Source organism: Harpegnathos saltator, unplaced genomic scaffold (assembly GCF_003227715.2).
Source record: "Harpegnathos saltator strain DR-91 unplaced genomic scaffold, Hsal_v8.6 scaffold556, whole genome shotgun sequence".
Taxonomy (NCBI): Eukaryota; Metazoa; Arthropoda; class Insecta; order Hymenoptera; family Formicidae; genus Harpegnathos; species Harpegnathos saltator.
Window position 1 is genome coordinate 373090 of NW_020230378.1, and position 22883 is coordinate 395972.

Genomic DNA, 22883 nt, shown 5'->3' on the forward strand with positions numbered 1-22883 from the left:
TTTTTGTTTTCAGGGCAAAAAAGTTGAACATTTTCATAAAATTTTACGAAAGTTTTACGTTTTCATTGTTCGAAAAGTGAATGCGTTCGTTATGTGAATGCTAAAATCGTCAAATATTCGCAAAACTTTTCACATTTCTGCTTTAGGGAAAAATTATATCACCATTTTCCAGATAGAACTCGTCAAACTGAACAATAAATGTCTGTTTAAATATGTAAAAGAACATGTCTGAAAAGATATATCTTAAGCTTATTGACTATTCTTGTGTAGTCCAAGACATGCATATAACATAGAATCATATCGTTCGTTGTTTATGATTTTACTTCGCCTTTTAGCCTGCTAGCATATTATCATGATTGTGTTCATAATTGTAGAGGATTTATTTGTTCAGTCTCATAAGCTCTACCTGCGTATAAATGTTAGAATACGTTGTGTCAGATATTCTATACAAAATAGATCGTGCGCGAGGCAAGCTAGTTAAACATTTTGTATAGAATGTTTCTTAAATATTGCCTAGTATCTTAAGAGGCAATTTTTTAAGTAATCTTACGAAAAAAAGTGTTCATATAAACATATTTTCAAAGGTTTCAAAGGTTATTTCAGAGATGCAAGATGTTAAAAATGTTATAAACTTATTTTTTTGTTAATAACTCTTAAACTAACTAACCTCTTAAACTAACTAAAAGAAGTTTTTTTCAAACTTAGGCTAGTAAATAGGCAAAAAATTATATCTCCCTACATCTCCCTTCATTTTCTATCTAAAGTTATTTAATAAAATATCAATGGCCTGAAAAAGGAATTTAGATAGTACATTGCTTCGAACTTATATGCTAATAGATGGTTTTTTTGCGCAGATTTTTATTAAGATTATTTTATTAATTTTCTACAAAAAGTTATTTTATTAACTCTTAGAGTGCTATGGATGCATATATGTGTCCGGCGAAAGCGATCGGTGTGAAATATAAGCGCATATATACGTTTGGTGAAAATCATCAGCAGAGACGATGGACGCATATATGCGTTGGTCAATTTTTTCGGTTTTCTATGTAATAGTATTACATGTAACTTTATGTGAGATAAATATATGTGTGTTTCTTAGCAACGGCAGTAAAAAAAAAACAAATGATAAAACAAATGATAGACGCGAGAGCGGGTCTAATCTTTAGTAAATATAAGTTTAGTATATATAAGTTTAGTATATATAAAGTTTAGTATATATAAGTTCAGAATATCAATATTAACGCATTAATACACGAGCAGACCACGTTACGCAAATCATAATACACGATATCGAGTATTGACAGTATAGTTTTGTTAGTATACAATTATATTACCATCTATTTGTGATATCCTACAAAATATCGCGTAATACTGAAGAATATATTACAAGAGACGACAGTGAAATAGAACAGTGAAATTTATCATACACAAATAAACTATTAATTTTTGTTATATTTATTGCGTTTAGTTTTTATTCCTTATTTTCAAGTTAAGTTATATTGTAAATTTTACTGTTTCTAATAGATAATTGATGCTTGAAAATAACGTTCTTCCATTATTTAATCTGGTGCAAAAGAATTACAATAATAACTTGTTAATTGCGCCTTGAACAGTTAATCAACAGAGCTCACGCGAGCGAAAAGTATTCCGTCCACAACGATCGCCAACGCTAAGCGCGCGAAGTCTCTCCGGAGCGCATCAGCAGAAAGTCGTCCGCACGCAAAGGGTTAATTTTCTACAAAAAATTATTTGATTAACTTCCTACAAAAAATTATTTTTGATACATTTCGATATAATAATAAGGAAATATTTGCGTCGCAATATTTTAATGCATCTGATTTTATAACATCTATTAAGCTGGCACAGCTCTTTCAGCAATTTCGTATAGAACTAGCACAGAAATTTAGTGCTCTTTTGTTGCTAATTTGTTGCTCTATTCCCGATTTTGTTGCTCCAGCCATTTCGAAAAAAAATAGTGGCTGTGCTAGCTTAACATTAAAGTTAGCACAGCCCCTCGAAAAAAAAAATAAAAAACGGAAAACGAACACACATTTTTAAACTACGATTTTGTTGTTAATTTGTTGCTCTATTCCCAGTTTTGTTGTACCAACCATTTCGAAAAAAAAAACAGTGCCGGGGGCCTGTTGTTTAAACATATACCGTGAGCAACAAATTTGAATCCGGGATATCTTAAGAGCAACAAAATCAGACAACATATTAACCCGTTTCGGACGAAAACGCCACTCTCGGTACACCGCTCTTTGGCGGCTCATAACTAATATTATTTGTGTCTGAAAAATTCGAGAGGTACATATTTTTATAGTTTAAGATGTACCCTTTCTGATAGTGTCCATAAAATTTCTCCAAAAAATTGTTAATTATGGAAAAAAACAGTTTAAAACAAAAAAAACATGATTTTTTCGCACTTTTTTTTTTTTTTTAATCGAATTTTCAAAGGGTTTCCTGTCTGCAATGACCCTAGAACCCCACTAAACGGTGGAATAAACGTTTAAACTTTAATATGTGGTTTGGAGATCGATTTTACTCCTTAATGTATTCAAAATGGCGCCTAAACTGTAAAATTTTCGTGAAAACATTCATGAATTTTTTATTGAAAAATGATGCATTTTTACGAAAAATTGTCAAGAATAAAAAGTTCTTAAAATCACTCAGAAAATGCACTCGAATTTTTTGGAAATATTTCGAGCAGTTTTTTTGATTTTGTAAATAGTTAATTTTTGCAAAATTGAAAAAATTGCTCAAACAATTTGGGTGCATTCTTTGGCTAATTATAATAACTTTTTATTCTTCACCATTTTTCTCATTAGTGCATTATTTTCAAGAAAAAAACTTCCAAATGTCAAAGTAATATCGGATCATGAAAAGGTTTGATATATTCGCACATCTATCGTCAATCCGCCGCAAACAAAGTGTACATTGCGTTAAAATTTTAGAAGGATTCGCGTGATGGTTTTTGAGATAATTAATGTCAAAATTTCGTTTTTATATACACGAGCTCTTATGGGAAGGACAAGAAATTCCGCAGTAAATCCATCGCATCTTATCAAATGATAAGAAACGAAAAAAGAAAATAAACATACGATAATTAAAGTGAAAACTTTTTCTTTTCATTTCCAAACATTAAAAAACTTACTTACAGCACTGTCTTTTAAGTATTTGATAGAATAGACAATAAAACGACTTTTATTAGCCAGCAGCATTATAATCTATCACTTATACCAAAACTGTAGCAGGCGAAAATCATTAGAATCATTTTATTCTACGTGATCAACTTACTATTCAGTTTTTCGACATTTTAATTTAGACTATAAAATAATATAGCTTTTTGAAATAGTAGAAAGAATTTTTTAAGTTTGTATCGCGCAACTGATCCCGTGTATATAGTAGGTGAACCCAGTGATCCCACGTTTGGCCCGTTTGGTAGCACGCCGTAGCATGGAGGGTAACGCACACAAGCGCGCGTCGCGTACGTGAACGCGAGAGGCGTCGGAGTCCGACTTTTTCTCTTGAAAATAATGCACTAATGAGAAAAATGGTGAAGAATAAAAAGTTATTATAATTAGCCAAAGAATGCATCCAAATTTTTTCGGAATTTTTTGAGCAATTTTTTCAATTTTGCAAAAATTGACTATTTACAAAATCAAAAAAATTGCTCGAAATATTTTCAAAAAATTCGAGTGCATTTTCTGAGTGATTTTAAGAACTTTTTATTCTTGACAATTTTTCGTAAAAATGCATCATTTTTCAATAAAAAATTCATGAATGTTTTCACGAAAATTTTACAGTTTAGGCGCCATTTTGAATACATTAAGGAGTAAAATCGATCTCCAAACATATTATTAAAGTTTAAACGTTTATTCCACCGTTTAGTGGGGTTCTAGGGTCATTGCAGACAGGAAACCCTTTGAAAATTTGATTTAAAAAAAAAAAAAGTGCGAAAAAATCATGTTTTTTTTGTTTTAAACTGTTTTTTCCATAATTAACAATTTTTTGGAGAAATTTTATGGACACTATCAGAAAGAGTACATCTTAAACTATAAAAATATGTACCTCTCGAATTTTTCAGACACAAATAGTATTAGTTATGAGCCGCCAAAGAGCGGTGTACCGAGAGTGGCGTTTTCGTCCGAAACGGGTTAAGACCGAAATTGGGCGAATAACAAATTTTTTTCGAGTAGTTTACTCTTGTAGCCAGCACACCTATAGGTTCTCGGCTATTGTTTAAACATATACCGCGAACAACAAATTTGAAACTGGGATATCTTAAGAGCAACAAATTTTTTTCAAGTAGTTTACTCTTGTAGCCAGCACACACCTATAGGTTCTCGGCTATTGTTTAAACATATGCCGCGAGCAACAAATTTGAAACTGGGATATCTTAAGAGTAACAAAATCAGGCAACATACTGAGACCGAAATGGGGCGAGCAACAGGTCATATTAAGTTGCATTAGAATTTTATTATAATGTGTGTATGTTACAAACATACTTTTGTAGCTGACATTAAAATTGTTAATACGACCCGGGCGTGCCAAGGGTTTTTTTATTTTTGGTGAATCTTCATAATTTTTTTTTCAATTCCTTATATGTTTGGATTAAATTTTTTGTTTTTTTTATTTAATATAAAGTTAGTAAGTTAACGAGCGTTACTTGCATTGCTGTTATTGTTAAAAATAATAATAACTATGATAACCCAGTAAATAGTATGTAACAGTTATATAACTATTAGATATAGCAGTTAGTTATAATTTCCAACTAAACAATATAAATGCAATATAACATGTGTGTTATATTATATAACAGTTACATTGTTGAGTGTGAAATTACAATAAAAAATTATATAACTGTTACTTGGTGTTTGTTAGAAAGTTATTTTACTATGAATCAATAGTACCTGTAACAAACTACTTCATTAATACATATTCAACAAACAGCGATATAAAAAGAAGCAAGAACATAAGAAATACATAACAAATAAGAAATGTAATAACATAATACTAGTTTGTTGTCATATTCACTTGGCGCACATCTCCTAATATCACTATTTTTGTAGTAAAAAATAATGTACAACGTTTTCAAGTAGTTCAAGTAGTTCAAGTAGTTTTTGTAAGGATGTTTTTATTACAGTTATTAATACGGCTTTTTCTACAACAGATTTTGTACAAAGTTTTTTTACAAAAGTTATTTTTTTATTATAGTTATTAATACGTTTTTCTACAATAGATTTTTGTACAAAGTATTTTTACAAGTTTTTTGCACGGACACAGCCACGCGTGTACCTTGGCGCTTTTTTTACCTTTTTTAAGGTAAGTTTTTACGGTGAGAGGTTCTACCACATACCGCATATTCACCACACTGTGCTCCTTCCGATTACTACTTATTTCAATTTATGCAGCACAGCTTTACTGACCAGCACTTCAAATCATATGAAAAAATACAAATATGGCTCGATGAGTGAATTGTTTCGAAGGACGAACATTTCTTTTTTCACAGAATTCACTTGTTGCCCGAAAAATGGAGAAAAGTTACAGTTAGCGATGGAAAATATTTTAAATGGAATATAATTTAACGTCTCTCAAAAATAAACGTATTTCTTTTGCAAAAAATCCTTCAAAATTACCTAATATATATCCTACTATAAACACCTAATATATATCCTATCATTCTTGCAGCTCTACATTGGGGTCCGCCACGAATCAGGTGTACCAGGCATTGGCGCAATTGCTGAAACTCTGCGACGATGTATTACTGCACGGTGATCAATCTTCCGCATTAGACACAGAGAACGTGACGCACGTTATCGGGCTGGTCGAGGAGGCGGTGAAAAATCTGGTTGCCCTAGCGCATGAGAAGATCGCGAACAAGCAGAAACCCGCGGTTCCTGCGAATAATAATAGGTAATTTACGACAATGACGAATAGACATCTTTTAATTAAGAGTGTATCTTGAGATAAATTGAAATGGCAAAATACTCGAGGGGATACGTATGCTCCCGAGGAGACGTGTCTTCTCCCAAGCGAATTTCAGCGATGACGTGTTACAAATTACAGAGCTTCCGGGTACGGGTCGGAACTGGCGCAAAGAAACTCTCTGCCCGATATACCCCTGACACCGAGAGAACGGCAGATCTTAGAGCAGACGGCGGCGAGCAGCAGTTTGGTTCGGAGTTCGCACAGTTCAGAGTCGATTCTACGGGATTCTAGTCCACCCCCGAAACCCCCGCTGCCTGACAGGTAATACTCGTTTCGCTACGATAACGACAAGGATAAATCGCTTGTCATCGTAGAACTTGAACGTGGGCAATGCTCATCCCTTGTAGAACAAATGTATGTTTGTCGGAGGAAAACAGCTCTTCTGGTACACCTCCTCCGTTGCCGCCGAAAAGAAGAATGAGGACCCAACAGCTCTTTGACGAGCCGGAGGGCCTTCTGGCGTCTAGTCTTGATAGAGTATCTCTACGAAGTCGATCCCCGGAGGATTCGTCGTCCCTCCTTAGCGCATCTGCCGGTAGCTTGGATTCGGCTCTAAATCATTCCCGAGACGAGGACGAGATTAGAGCTATAATGGGACCAAATGACGAGTCGTTGAATGACAGTATGGACCTAAGTCTCATGGCTACTATTCAAGGTAACACTTCAACTCTTTTCAGTCAGCAACTTTGCACACATTTCAAGTTAATTGCTTATAAGTGAGTTACGTCTGGATATAATATTTTATAATATGATATATAATATAATTACAATATAATATATAATATAATTACAATATAATTACAATAATTACAATATTCTCTATTTAATATTCTCTATACTTGACGAAATGTCTCGCATCACTAAACATAAAGTATATTCGTTAATTTCGAAGTATCATGTATAAATGTATAATCGCTATGTAAGTTGCAACGTTCGATAACGATAACGGTTCAATTTCTGTTAATACGAGTATATTACAAAAACATATTAGAAATATATGTCCGGAGGGAGGCAGAGAGAAAGAGAGAGAGATAATGGCGAGACGGTAAGAGAATTGCTGTAAATACATCCCCATGTGTGTAAGATGAGCGCTTCATGGTCAGAGCGCTTACTCAGCACATCGGTTTGGCATTCTGTTTGTGTCGTGGTCTTCACGTTAGTCTGCAGCCGAACGTTTCTGTAAGCTGTATGAGTACGTTGCCAATTAAACATTACGTTTCTGTGAACATTGAGCAAGAGTTCTCTGTTATTATGTATCTGGGATATTTCCGCGTTTTATATGAAAACTTTGTTAAAAGTGAAATACAGAAAGCAGTTGAAGCTAAATACAAACTGTGAGGATATTTAAGAAGTTTTATATAATAGTCGCTTTATATATAATAGTCACATCATTCTTTATATAAATGTATGAGAGACGGACGTACCCGCTGCTTTGATAAAATAGAAGCTACACTTTTAGTACTTTGCGGGAAAAAAAGTATTATTAATGCTATACATATTTATAACATTAAAGCGAGTTCTTTCCTGACACTTAATTTTTCTACACTTAATATGATGATGATAAATTGCAAATTGGTTATGAACGTAACGTGTATTCTGTATCGTTATAGGGATGCAAGTTAATGGTACTTCAAACTATAGTTGCTGGGACGGTTCTGAAACTAGTATACCGAGTACTATGTTGCTAGGCCAACAAACACCTCAAGAAATGCTTAATCCATTTACTGGTGTGTAATTCTTTTCATTATACAGATAAATAGTTTAATGATCAAGAGAATTAACAAATCTACAAAATCGTGATCGCACATGGCTAATCTTATAAAAAAATACGTGTGTTTCTTTACATTAGAAGCTAATGGGAGAAATTAAAAATATCTAACGTTACGCTTATCGATTAATTTTTATTTGTTGTTTTGTTATGAATATATAAATATTTTGCGTGTGTGTATGTATACAGGGTGTCCCACCTGACAAATCGTAATATCTGGAAAACTACATGTCGGATCAAAAAATGTGGGTAATGAAATTTGTTCGTCTCGAAGGGGGACATCCAATGATATCAAACTCGACCTCCCACCTCACTCCCGGGGGGTGGCAACTTTGAAATCTTAAATGGGAACCCCCATTTTTTATTGCAGATTCGGATTCTACGCCACAAAATACGTAAGTTTCGTTCGAAACTTTTTTTTTGATTCGTGATAGATGGCGCTGTAATCGCAAAAAATTAGATTTTCTGCAATTCTCCAGAAATGATCATTGAATTGAAAAATAAAAAATACCTGTTCAATATTTTTAAAAATATTTTTAAAAAACATAATAACAGTTATTCCCCTCCCCATCCCCTCGGGGTAGGGTGGATGGTAACGTTCAAATCTCAAATGAGAATCCACATTTTTCATTGTAGAATTAGATTTTACGTGAAGTTTTTATGGAAACAATTTTTTTTCATTCGTGATAGATAGCGTTGAATTTATCCGAGAAACTACTTTTAGCGTTACCCAGGAACAACGACGAGGACGTAGTAGCTTTCTATTCCCTTCGGGGTGCTTGTTTTAGGTGAGTCCCCTCGTCTCTCACCATCGGGGTGATTTTGCATAATTAATTTGTTAGTGGCATCTCTCCATCGTCCGCGCCCATACAACTTAAGAGACGATCATTAATAGACACTTACCTTTTTAATCAGGAGAGGTGCTTAATCAATTTTAGAAGAGTGTTCCATGCCACTATCATTCTCTTCTGAATTTGCATCATGGATTATGTAACTGTGCAAGAAAAATTGAAATGATTTTCATTTATGGCGAATGTAGGAGAAATTTTGACGATGCTGCCAATTTGTATGCTGAGCGTTTTTCTGAAAGAGTACGTTCTTCCTGAAAGAGATCACGTTCTTCTTTCGTTAGAGTTGTTACACAGTTTTGTACTGATGGAAGTGTACAACTGAAGAAAAGAACGCGTAGAGCTACTTGTGAAGAAAATAATCAAATATCAGTACTAGCTGCAAATTAATTATGCAAAATCACCACGATGGTGAGAGGCGAGAGGACTCACCTAAAACAAGCACCCCGAAGGGAACAGAAAGCTACTCGTCGTTGTTCCTGGGTAACGCTAAAAGTAGTTTCTCGGAAAAATTCAACGCTATCTATCACGAATGAAAAAAAATTGTTTTCATAAAAACTTCACGTAAAATCTAATTCTGCAATGAAAAATATGGATTCTCATTTGAGATTTGAACGTTACCATCCACCCTACCTCGAGGGAATGGGGGGGGAATCATTGTTATTATGTTTTTTAAAAATATTTTTAAAAATATTGAACAGGTATTTTTTTATTTTTCAATCCAATGATCATTTCTGGAGAATTGCAGAAAATCTAATTTTTTGCGATTACAGCGCCATCTATCACGAATCAAAAAAAAAGTTTCGAACGAAACTTACGTATTTTGTGGCGTAGAATCCGAATCTGTAATAAAAAATGGGGATCCCCATTTAAGATCAAAGTTGCCCCCCACCCCCACCCCCCGGGAATAGGGTGGGAGGTCGAGTTTGATATCATTGGATGTCCCCCTTCGAGACGAACAAATTTCATTACTCACTTTTTTTGATCCGACATGTAGTTTTCCAGATATTACGATTTGTCAGGTTAAATGGGACACCTTGTATATACAGGGAGTCCGGAATGTGATCATTAATATTTTGTGTACTGGTAGAGCTCGTTAAAACAATTAATTAAAATAGTCCTGTGCCATTTTACAACTTTTTCAATATTTATTCCATAATTAATTAAAATGTGTAAACGAATGAACGCACGAGAAAGCGACAGGACTGGCTCTGTACAAAAAGATGGCTTACCTCTTAGCAACGATGAGTAAACAGCTGATTTCGGGGCGGAGTGACCAGCGTCATATAACAACGGCCGCGCACCGCAAAAGTATTGTCCTCCGTGACAGGTTCACGTGCTCTCCAAGTTATGTGGCAGAAAAATAGGAAACCGCTATCGTTTTCACACCACCTGGCGATAGATAGCATGGTGCGTTTTTTTTTAGCGGTATCCCCAGTAGGCCTAATCCACTCTCATTATTTAATGCAAAAGTTGTTTTGCCGACAGTTAAAATTAAATAAAACCGCCGCGAATATAAAAAATCAATGATCACAATACTTTCACAGAAATTGACTCTTCGTTGTGCATTTCCCGGCAGCAGCTGTTGCACACGTTGATAATGATACGGGTGCAATGCGTTGACTCGTAACACCTGATGCACTGCGTACCGCGAAAGTCCTAGTTGCCGTGCGACATGATGCACACTGGTCCCCCGGGTTCTCGTCGAACGCGTTTAAAATTCTCTCCTCGCCTTGAATGCGACGACGCACTCTTATACCATCATGCTTATGTACGAGACATCCACTCTCACGTAAACGTTGCACGACACGTAAAATTGTCTGTGCCGTCGGATATCGTGCACAGCCGGGATGTCGTTCCACGTAAATACGAATCGCGACATGTGCACTCTCCCTCGCCAACCCGCAATAATCATATTCGTATATTCCTCTGAAGTAAATGACATTTTCGTCGCGAAAAAACACTCACTACTCGAACACAATTATTTCACGCGATTGTAGACGCGTCCGTCGGATACATGGCACCGGACGATCGTAGACAAAAGACAGTTGAACATCTGAAGATCTGTTCAACTGTCTTTTGTCTACGATCGCCCGGTTACGGAGGACAATACTTTTGCAGTGCGCGGCCGTTGTTATATGACGCTGGTCACTCCGCCCCAAAATCAGCTGTTTACTCATCGTTGCTAAGAGGTAAGCCATCTTCTTGTACAGAGCCAGTCCTGTCGCTTTCTCGTGCGCTCATTCGTTTACACATTTTAATTAATTACGGAATAAATATTGAGAAAATTGTAAATGGCACAGGACTTTTTTAATTGTTTTAACGAGTTCCACCAATACACAAAATATTAATGATCACATTCCGGACACCCTGTATATACAGTGCCTACCAAAAGTTCGGGGCCACCTAAATAATTTTTGAACGGTTTGAAATATAGGATTGAAATTCATAAGGATTCAATGGGATCACAAAGTCTATTATTTAACCACAAAAACACCCACCTCCACACCCCCGGGGGCCGGAGGGAGGGGGGAGCAAAAAAATCTCAAATGGCATGTTGGTTGAGTGAGGGCTCGTTCGAAAGGGCTTTCCGAGACGAAAACAACGCGAGGTCACCGAGGCCTCTACGATTTTTTTTTGCAGAGTTATGATCATTTGAACATCGAGATTTTGCGAGGGCCCACAGCGACAACAGAAGAAAGGTCAGGCTTCACGCGGGCACGCGCGTGTTGTGTGTGCGTGCGTGCGTGCGTGCGTGCGTGCGTGCGTGCGTGCGTGCGTGCGTGCGTGCGTGCGTGCGTGCGTGCGTGCGTGCGTGCGTGCGTGTGTGTGTGTGTGGTGGTGTGTGTGCGTGTGTGTGTGTGTGTGTGTGTGTGTGTGTGTGTGTGCCTGTCAGGCCAGCTAAGGCAAGACCGAGATAGGAACACTGGCGTATGTGAAGGAATAAAAACACTAATTATTTAATCAAATGTTCAAATTGATGTCCTTCGACAACTTGGCAGTGTCTTAAACGAACGTAAAACGTTTCAATTACGTTAGTTAAAAAATCGGGTGTGATTGAATTTGAAACGTTCGCTATTTCTTCCCGCAGCTCTTCTAAATTTTCGGACCTAGTCTCATAGACCATTGTTTTCAAAATTATTGCAATTTGCTAAGAAACCAAGTGATACCGGCTATTCAAGATATTGCTGGAGAAGCTTTCCACAATGTTTGGTTTCAGCAGGATGAGGCTCCAGCTCATTTTTCTCTGCAAGCTCGAAATATTCTAAACGATGTTTTCACTGATCGATGGATTGGTAGAAGAGGCACAATGGAATGGCCACCAAAATCACCAGATCTAACCCCATTAGACTTCTTTTACCGGGGGTATTTGAAAACAAAGGTCTATCAGACTAGGTCCGAAAATTTAGAAGAGCTGCGGGAAAAAATAGTGAACGTTTCAAATTCAATCACACCCGATTTTTTAATTAACTGAAACGTTTTACGTTCGTTTAAGACACTGCCAAGTTGTCGAAGGACATCAATTTGAACAATTGATTAAATAATTAGTGTTTTTATTCCTTCACATACGCCAGTGTTCCTATCTCGGTCTTGTCTTAGTTGGCCGGACACGCTAGCGGTCTTGCCTTAGTTGGCCAAACATGCACACACACACACGCACGCACACACAGAAACGCGCGTGCCCGTGTGAAGCCTGACCTTTCTTCTGTTGTCGCTGTGGGCCCTCGCAAAATCTCAATGTTCAAATGATCATAACTCTGCGAAAAAAAATCGTGGAGGCCTCGGCGACCTCGCGTTGTTTTCGTCTCGGAAAGCCCTTTCGAACGAGCCCTCACTCAACCAACATGCCATTTGAGATTTTTTTGCTTCCCTCTCCCTCCGGCCCCCGGGGGTGTGGAGGTGGGTGTTTTTGTGGTTAAATAATAGACTTTGTGATCCTATTGAATCCTTATAATTTCAATCCTATATTTCAAACCGTTCAATAATTATTTAGGTGGCCCCGAACTTTTGGTAGGCACTGTATACAGAGTGTTTGATAGCTGATCATGCAGACGAAAGCTGGAGATAGATTGGGTGTAGCCGAGAAGAAAAGTCATGTACCATAATGTCAAATTGCCAATAGTTATCGAGTTATTAATTAAAACATGTGAGCCAACGAGCGCGTAGAGAGCGGAGGGCGACCGCAGTAAACACGTAGACATTTGATACAGGCGGAGTCAGCGAGTGACGGTAGGCGAGCGCGCGCGGCGAGGGGCAACGTAAACAACAAGAGGCGAACGCGTGCGACGATGAGCGAGCGAGCGCGAACGACGAGGAGCGAGCGAGCGCAAGCGACAAGAGGCGAGCGAGCGCGACGAAGAGTGAGCGAGCGCGAACGACGAGGAGCGAGCAAGCGCGAACGACGAGGAGCGAGCGAGCGCGAACGACGAGGAGCGAGCGAGCTATAAGGGAAAAGCTATAAAGAAAAAGCTCTCGCTCGTTCCTCGTCGCGCGCGTTCGCCTCTTGTCGCTTACGTTGCCCCTCGCCGCGCGCGCTTGCATACCGTCACTCGCTGACTCCGCCTGTATCAAATGTCTACGTGTTTACTATGGCCGCCCTCCGCTCTCTACGCGCTCGTTGGCTCACATGTTTTAATTAATAACTCGGTAACTATTGCCAATTTGACATTATGGTACATAACTTTTCTTCTCGGCTACACCCAATCTATCTCCATCTTTCGCCTGCATGATCAGCTATCAAACACCCTGTATACAGGGGATTATAAGTTTACAACCCGAAATGTGAAGGTAGATTGGATTAAGACAAACATAAAAGTCCCATACCGTTTTTCGGAATTCGCAATAATTATCGAGTTATATTAATGACAGAAATCTGAGGAGTGGGAGCGCGCCGGCATAGTGATTGGAGAAGCGTCGCAGCTGCTTAGGCCGCAGCGCGGCCCAGTCGATCCAACAACTGTTGCCGGTGCGCGCCGAGGGGAAAGACAATGCGCCGCTATTCGTTGTTTTATCTCGCCAGACCTACTCGTCGCACGCCGCCAATAGTTGCTGGGTCGAGTGGGCCGCGCTGTAGCCTGAGTAGCTACAACGCTTCTCCAATCATCTATGTCGGCGTGTTCCCATTCCTCAGATTTCTGTCATTAATAACTCGATAATTATTGCGAATCTCGCAAAACGATATGGGACTTTTATGTTTGTCTTAACCCAATCTACCTTTTTTTTTCTTTGGTAACGCAGGGGAAATCCATCATGGATACCCCCGAGCCTTTGGGGGAGTCGGGGGTTATGTCAGACTCTTACTGACTAAAACCCCTGCGGGATGTCTACCATCCGGACCGTGGTGGGGGGAGTCAGGGGAACTACTCTCGTATTCTCTTCCCGACAACCCAATCTACCTTCACACTTCGGGTTGTAAACTTATAACCCCCCATCCTGTATACACACACATATATACAGGGTCCTCAAAAAGTTCGGGAACGTTAAAATATTTCGAAAAATATGAAAGATACGAAAATATGTTTGATACAAAAGTTGTAAGGCTTAAAAAGATCTATTTAGCAGTCATATCAGTTTGACCATAGGTAGCGTTGCTAAGGTCATATGAAGGTCAACTTTGTTTTTTAAATGGAACCCCCTATTTTTTATGTAAAATTCTTGTAGCTTATCTCGGTGAGCTTTCCAAAACACTATAATGAAGTCATTTTTTATTAAACTCTTTCCGAGTTATGACGATTGAAAGTTACAGTTATCGCCTCCTCTGAAAGTTACCGCCGCACAGTGTGGTGAAGCATAGCGATTCTCGGACATTGAGCCGTTTTTCTTTATATAATATATATACTGTTCAAATACATTGTTATTATATATTTATAATATGTTATTAAGTTTATTTTTATTTATTTTTATATATTTTATATTTTTTATGCTTTTTTATTTTGTTTTTTTTGTTTTTATATTTTTTTTTGCTTTGTTGAGGTATCGATGAAAAGACTGTATTCTTTTCGTTTGTCACGTGAATGCCTGAGCGCGAAGATGTGTAATATATTGTGCCATTGACTATCGTGCCTCTTAATGCGCGTCGCAGCAGTGGCCGATGATTGAAAAAGCATATCAGGCGCGAAACAAAAAACAAACGCTCTATCCCGTTGGAAGTGTCTCATATTAACAGTGCGTTCCACTTAGCGCTTGCAACGATCGAGGCGTCTATCGAGGGTTCTATCGTTGTTTCTTACTAGATATTAAACAAGAATGACGCCGCGATTGTTGCAAGCGTTAAGTGGAACTCAGTATAAATATTTTAGCGAAAATAAAAGCATGCATGAAAATCATACAATTCTTCTTTTTGGAGTTAACTCTAACTTGAAAATATTCTTTCGATATTAATCATCTCTCTTCTAACCCGTTAAAGGCTATGGCTAACTTAGTTGGAATATTACTTAAATGACATATGGAGTCCTCTAATATGATAAAAATAACAAATTCGGCGGAAAAAAATTGCAAAAATAATTTGTTTATAACAAAATTGTTTAACACGTTCGCGACAATCAATAAATCCATTGGTTCACTCTAAAGGACGCACAATTTATTTTTTAATATATTGCTTGTTTGCGTTTGTTTCATAACAAACAAAATTACGACAAACCATGCTGCTAGTACATAGATACATTTCTCATGTAGCCGTAGTTATGATATATAGAGCCCCCGATACACACAGAGACTTTCAGAAGCAGTGCAATGCTTCATAGTGTGTGACCCACCGGTGGACACGCACGTCTATTAATATAAACCAGTGTGATCCACCAGTGGGTCACGATGTCGCGAACGTGTTAAACTTATTTAAAAAAATGATTATTTTTAACCTAATTTTCAAAGCGAAATCGCTTGAAAGCATCAGATTTTCAAAACAATAATTTTTTTAATAAATTGTTTAAACAATTTTGTTATAAACAAATTCTTTTTGCAACTTTTTTCCGCCGAATTTGTTATTTTTATCATACTAGAGGATTCCATATGTTATTTAAATGATATCCCAGCAGAGTTAGCCATAGACTCTAATAGATTAACATAAAACTTTTTACTTTATATATAGGGTATCCTAGATCTTTAACATACGGGCTTCATAGTTATTACATATTACATATTTTATACAGTGAATAAGAAAGTTTCTTCATAAGTAATTTTCATCCATGACTTATTTTATATATAGTGTAGTTCTAAAGTCCTAACGATATGATAATTTTCTGATTTAGTCAGAAAAAAATCAACACAATAAGTTATAAACAAAATTACAAAAATAAAACAAGAAAAACTTGTTTTTTTTTTAATAGATATATTTTATTTTTGATTTTCATTTTTATATAATATTTGTTTTGTCGAAGGCTTGAAATTTCTCCTTCTTTCATGATATATGTTTGTGCATCTTTAACAATAAATATTTTGTAAAGGCGCACCTAGGCGCACCTGATGTAAACAGATATATGTAGTCTTAGGTATATTGTTTCATAAAATTTTTAGTATGAAACGGGATGTTACAGGAGTTTTGTTATAATCAACAATTTATAATATATGTTGCGCTCACTCTCGCACTCGCGCTTGCACTCAAGTAAATTGCACTCAGGAAAACACTCGCGCAAGAATAACAAGCTTTACTATATATAGCCCAGCTCACTCAAGCTTTAAACAAGAATAATTCTCTGATCTACAATTCTCGCGTCTGTCTACGATGACAGCTTGCTAGAGACTCAGTCAGCTGTTGTTGTTTTCTTCTTATCGATTTTCCGTCGTCCAGACAATCTTCGTTCAGTTGTTAAAATCAGATGCCTAAGGCTCACGGACAACGGACGCCGCCACAAACCTTGTGGCTCGGACACAATATATTTCAATATATTTTAAATTTCCACTGAAAATTAATAATATATAAAGTTGAAAAATATATACTTTTTTGGAGAAACATACAAGAAAATAATTTGATACAGTAACACAAAGCTGATGAAATAATACATTTTTGAAACTAAACATGATTATATGCAACTTGAAATTAACTCGGATGATGCATCTTGCTAGCATCATATTAAAATGTAACAGTTTGAACTGTTGATTTTGCGTTGTATATATATTCTGTTAGTTATTATAGAAATTGTAACATAGGAAAAGAAACTATAAGTATTTTACTAAATATCTTTAATAGTAATGTGTTAAAAATCAAATTTTCATTTTTACTCGCTATATCCCGTGATTTACATTAGTCGCCGCACTATGCACCGGCATTAGCATTACCCAAAGTGTACCGCGCAGAGGTGCGATCACAGATGCTTCTCGGTCCACATATTCTAAAAACAAGTTGCGCTCGCTCGTATCTTGCTCTTTGTCTCTTTCGTTTCTTTATCCGATTATAATATCACATTTTTCTCTGAAGAATGTTGACCGAAAACGAAAGAATATTGCTACTTATTTATCGAAGATTTGGTGACCGTATTAGATCATATCAACAAGTAGCTGATCTATTCAATGTTACACATCCTGATCTCGATCCTATTTCTAAATCCACCGTTTATAGAACAGTGACTCGTTTCTTTGAAACGAGAACAGTTGAGGACCGATCTCGCAGCTGAAGACCAAAATCCACAATTAATGATGATAAGACTTTGGATGTTCTCCAATCATTTCAGGAAAATCCTCATTTGTCCGTATCAAAAACAGCATGAGCCCATGATATCATCAGTGAAGGTAGCGTTTCTAACATTTTAAAAAAGCATAAATATTATTCGTATAAAATTGTTATCGCTCAAGAACTTATGGAAGACGATTTTGATAGAAGAATTCAGTTTTGTGAAGAACTGATGCATCGGTGTGATGATAATGCTAACTTTTTGAATTTTGTTATTTTTTCTGATGAAGCCACATTTCAAATAAATGGTGCTGTTAATTGCCACAATTGTAGATATTGAAGTGATGAAAATCCACATTGGATGAGTGACCTTCGCATACAATATCCACAAAAATTGAATATTTGGACAGAGATCTGTAGTTGCGGTATTATAGGCCCATTTTTCATAGATGATGATTTAAATGCTGAAAAATATGAAAATTTATTGCGAGATCATATCATTCCTGAAATTGAAAATTTATTTTACGCAAACATGCAAAATATTTGGTTCCAGCAAGATGGAGCAGGACTTCATTTTGCGGTACGAGTTCGAGACTTTTTAAACCGTTCTTTTCCTAATCGATGGATAGGTAGGAGAGATGCTATTGAGTTGCCTGCTAGATCACCTGATCTATCTCCTCTTGATTTCTTTTTTTGGAGACACATCAAAAGTAAGGTTTATGTGACGAAAATGTAATTTGGAAGACTTGAAGAATCGAATAATGCAGGAAGCATCTCTGATCACTTTAGAACAAATAAGCCACGTGATCAATAGTTTCTATGAACATTTAGCTCATTGCCAAACAGTAGAAGGAAGACATTTTGAACATCTGATTAATTGAAACAGTAAAAAACAATAGCTTGAAAAATGTTACCTACACACACACACACACACACACACACACACACACACACACACTACGGAGAAGGTTTGGAGACTTAAAATACTGCGGAAGTGACGAACCGTAGGACCCTGACCTCTGTAGTGACACACACATACACACACACGCGCGCGCGCGCGTGCGAGGTGTAAATCCGAGGTGTAAATCTGCGTGCAACCTCCACGCGGTACACTTTGGGTAATGCTAATGCCGGCAGTACTGTAACTTTCAAACGTCATAACTCGGAAAGAACTTAATAAGAAATGACTTCATTATAGTGTTTTAGAAAGCTCTCGAGATAAGTTACAAGAATTTCTAATAAAAAATAGGGGGTTCCATTTAAAAAACAAAGTTGATCTTCATATGACCTTAGTAACGCCACCTATGGTCAAACTGATATGACTACTAAATAGATCTTTTTACGCCCTACAACTTTTATATCAAACATTTTTTCGTATCTTTCATATTTTTCGAAATATTTTAGCGTTTCCGGACTTTTTGAGGACTCTATATATATACGTATGTGTGTGTACATATATATATACATATATATGTATGTATTGTATGTGTATATCTTTTTTCATTTTTTTATTTAATAAAGTATTTCAAAGTAATTCCCTCTCTAATAGACATTTTAAAGAAAGGAAAAGTGCGAGAACTAAAATTACGCAAGAATTCCTCAAATAGTGGAGCAAGTTGCGTAGGTGGAATCGACCTTCCGACCGCATGAATAAACAGTATCTTATAGATCTTCTCTCAAGGCACATAGGAAACATCTCGCATGGCGAGATGAAGCAGTTACTCTTCTCTCTTTCATCTCGCATTACAGTGCTTCAATCATAGTCCTCGTGCCTCGTGCGAAATGGCATATAGAGTTAACTTCAGTTGGGAAAATGTCAGAATGCTCTTCCGTAAGGAAATGTCGCTGCAATTTTGTTACCGCATTTAGCCTTACCGAATCTTTCTTCTTTTGCTGCAAATCGCATCGATTAATCTCGTTCTTCATTTATCTTGTTCCAGGTATAGAGGGAAAGATGGAGCGGTTATCCACTCAAACGCAGGAATCTGGCTTTGTCTCTATGCATTCTCAACGAAGTTCATCTCAAAGTTACACCACTGCGTCCAGCATGACGTCCAAGAGATCGTCGCAACAGAGCAGCATTAGTTATAATTCTCAGTCATTCAGCACGCAGCAACAGTCATTTTCTCAGACCAAATTATCCTCGGATAGTAACGGCTCTATTTTTACACAGAGGACGATGACTAGTTCCAAAAGTACTATTAGCACGTCTAATGTGTCTGGAAACGGGGATTCAGCATTATTAGAAAAACTGGTAAATGTGGGTGTTGTCGCATTTTCTTTTTTGTTTCGTCTCGTTAGTCTTTGTTTTTGTCCAACTACATCTGAAACATTATCTAATCGTCTGGCGTTTATATATGCGCGCAGGAAATGGAATCGACAGCTACGTCCGACTCTAACGGAGTACCACCGGCGTTGCCAGAAAAGCGATCCAAACGAAGAAAAGAGCGACAGCCCTCGCAGTATGATAACGTACCAGAAAACGAGCATTTATCCACGTGCGCTTTGCACTCTACTAACGGAGATAGCCCGGACGCTAATAAGCCACCTCCTCTGCCTTTAAAGAAACGGCACAGTAAGTAATCATCCTTCACGAAAGTTGTCGGTGTCTGCGATGACGAAGGAAGCCAGCAGAATATCTAATAGTTTTGGTGTCGGTGGTTCATTCTTCTCCATTGTCAACTGACAGATTTATACGAATTTCGAAAGACACCATACTAACAAGTATTCCTCGGAGGTTAATATGACCATTTCGCGAGACGACTGTAACATTTTTCGTGCTTGATTGCATTTAGACAGAAGACACATAAATTTATTTTGTTTACTTCGTCAACATACACATAGATATTAAGATTTAACTCTAAATCTAAAGTTACTCGCACACTCCAAATTATTTTATGGCAGTGGGTTAAAACTGATGTAATGTTTTGTATCCCCCAGTGTTCCAATCAGTGGCATATTCTGGTAAGTGGGATCCTGCCCACACACAATTCAACTATCCCTCAGCAAACTTTTACGCTAAGTTAAATGTCCTACGTTTCACACATTTATCTGAGATATTTAATTCCAGGCTTCTTGCGGCATGTTTATTGTTATTTTATTTTCCTTTTATATGAGAATATCTTTGAAATATGATTTTGATCTTGAAGCTTGAATTTTTATTAATAATCGCAGCTTATTTATGGCTCACCTTTAATTCGCATCATGGGTACAAGATCGCGGAAGAAATTTTAGCTACGAAATATTAGCTGAATATTATACTAATCGAAGGAGCGACAGTTGATATTTCACTCATCTCACGTTATAGTCCATTCCCAATTTGATTTGTTTCTCTTTACGAAAAAAGTCGATAAATCACATCATTATGATTCAGAAAACTGTGGACTTCACAGTGATACTATTTCTTGGCACTAATGAAAGAAACAGAGCTCTCTCGCGAGCTCACGTGGGTGTCATAATCTTTTTCTAATTAATTTGACCTTTCTTGCTAATAGTCAGTCGAGACAGTTCCACCAGTTGTTGAACCGAGCTAAAAGTCAGTTTCCATCTTTGCGCTAAGACAAACGGAATAAAAAAAGCGAAAGAGTCGTTGACGTGGAACCATCCTCACCTTGCGTGACACTTCTTTGATGAAGTATTACTACAATTATTACAATTACTACAGTACTTGTTCTCATTGCGCAACAGCTCGATTGAAGTGTAATATTCACAGTAACGCACGAAAGATGTTGTTTAAACGGTTTCATACTTATTCCAGTGAGTTGAGCTCTTCTTCCATTTGTACATGTGGCTTGTTGGAATAACAATTACACGACGATGTGTTGTTGCTTGTGCATCAGTGTTACCACACGATCCACACGTTGTACGCTTTTCAGTATCTTATCATGGCATATACAATACATCGTGCTTGCGTCGTTCATCGACGCATATTATGCAGGATGTCTCAAATACCGGACCTCCCGGATAACTTTGCAGGATCAAATTTTCATGAAAAACTTTAAATACAAAAGTTGTAGGAAATCGAGTAACGGACTTGATGGTGACCTTGAATTTGACCTTGGCCATGACCTTCAAAGTCATTTGGAGGTCAACTTGAAAAATTTAAATGGGAACCCCTATTTTTTATTACACTGTTTTTTTTTACTAGTTAATTTGAACAACTTTTGTCTAAAACATTCTTTTATTTGCCTAATGTTTTTTGAAATATTTGAGGAAAACTTGATAACTTTTTCAATATTAAACTTACGATATCTCGCTAACTAGCTTGTCGGAAGAAAAAATGGTACTAGACTTTCTTGCTTTATTTAATCTCAAGAATATATTGTTACAATAGCGCCCTGACTTTTGTTAACATACTGACTTTTGGAAATTTCAAAATCATCAAATTAACAAAAATCACGGTACTATTGTAACAATATATTCTTGAGACTAAATAAAATAAAAAAGTCTAATACCACTTTTTTTCCCGACAAATAGTTAGCGAGATATCATGAGTCAAATATTGAAAAAGTTATCAAGTTTTCTTTAAATACCTCAAAAAATATTAGACAAATAAAAAAATGTTTTAGACAAAAGTTGTTCAAATTAACTAGTAAAAAAAAACAGTGTAATAAAAAATAGGGGTTCCCATTTAAATTTTTCAAGTTGACCTCCAAATGACCTTGAAGGTCATGGCTAAAGTCAAATTCAAGGTCACCATCAAGTCCATTACTCGATTTCCTACAACTTTTGTATTTAAAGTTTTTCATGAAAATTTGATCCTGCAAAGTTATCCGGGGGGTCCGGTATTTTTGAGACACCCTGTATGCCATTAAGAGTTCAGTTTTTATTCGGAGCAATTTTTAATAACAGAATTTTTTTCTTTTCATATTATTTTCTCGATGTTCCAGTGAAGCGAGTTCATGTTGATAATTTTTATCGTATTTTGCAGTCATGGCGTACATGGAGATGTTTGGGAACTGCTCCCATAGTAATAACGATTTCATCTCCGGTCTCGGTACCCGTCATTCTGTAGCAGCTTATAATTCGATGCAGACGGAATGGCAGCAACACGAGATGGCCCTTACCACGACCCAATCGTGTTCCTTCATGACACACACTATAACTGCTCTACACGACAGCTCAAGGTACTCGCAGAAATGTTCATCATAAAGTCCTTGTTAAAGATATCAATTATCAGGTGTGTCAAAATGAAACACGTTTAAGAGCTTATGGATGAAGCTTCTATTTTTTGATCAATGATATTACTGCGTTTGCTTACTCGCGCTTGCATCTGGGCGATAAATAAGGAACGCGTTTAAGACGTAAGAACGTTTAATGAATTTCTAGGTACAGACTCTCACGCTATCAGCCGTAATCTCGTAATCTTGCGCTATTAGCTGTCACACGTTCCTTCACGTTAACAGCCCGTGTGTGACTGATTCTTAGCTGTTGTTTTTAACGGCTTGTGAAGGTGGAATTACGATCTTTTTGTCAATTCGATCAATATCGATTCAGCAGGATACAATCGCAATTATATGTTAGCTGTACACTGATCGGCAGAGATCTTTTGACAGTTACTAAATTTAGAGTTATTAAAAATTCTTACCCACACGTATCGTGCTTGAATATTCGTGCATCATGATTGTTGATTATTCGTAAAAATAGCAACGATGCTGAAAGCAGTTGACTT

The 22883-nt window shown here is 36.9% G+C and overlaps 1 protein-coding gene across 3 annotated transcripts in view; it reads left to right on the forward strand.

Annotated features, from left to right (window-relative positions):
* Positions 1–22883, forward strand: part of C3G (C3G guanyl-nucleotide exchange factor) — a 310905-nt gene that overhangs the window by 281103 nt on the left and 6919 nt on the right. For all 3 annotated transcript variants that reach the window (XM_025303550.1, XM_025303549.1, XM_025303551.1), the window contains 8 exons: positions 5692–5916; positions 6070–6252; positions 6339–6646; positions 7602–7718; positions 19153–19472; positions 19580–19787; positions 20153–20176; positions 22143–22338. In XM_025303550.1, coding sequence (XP_025159335.1) covers positions 5692–5916; positions 6070–6252; positions 6339–6646; positions 7602–7718; positions 19153–19472; positions 19580–19787; positions 20153–20176; positions 22143–22338 — 1581 coding nt within the window. The remainder of the gene's footprint in view (positions 1–5691; positions 5917–6069; positions 6253–6338; positions 6647–7601; positions 7719–19152; positions 19473–19579; positions 19788–20152; positions 20177–22142; positions 22339–22883) is intronic.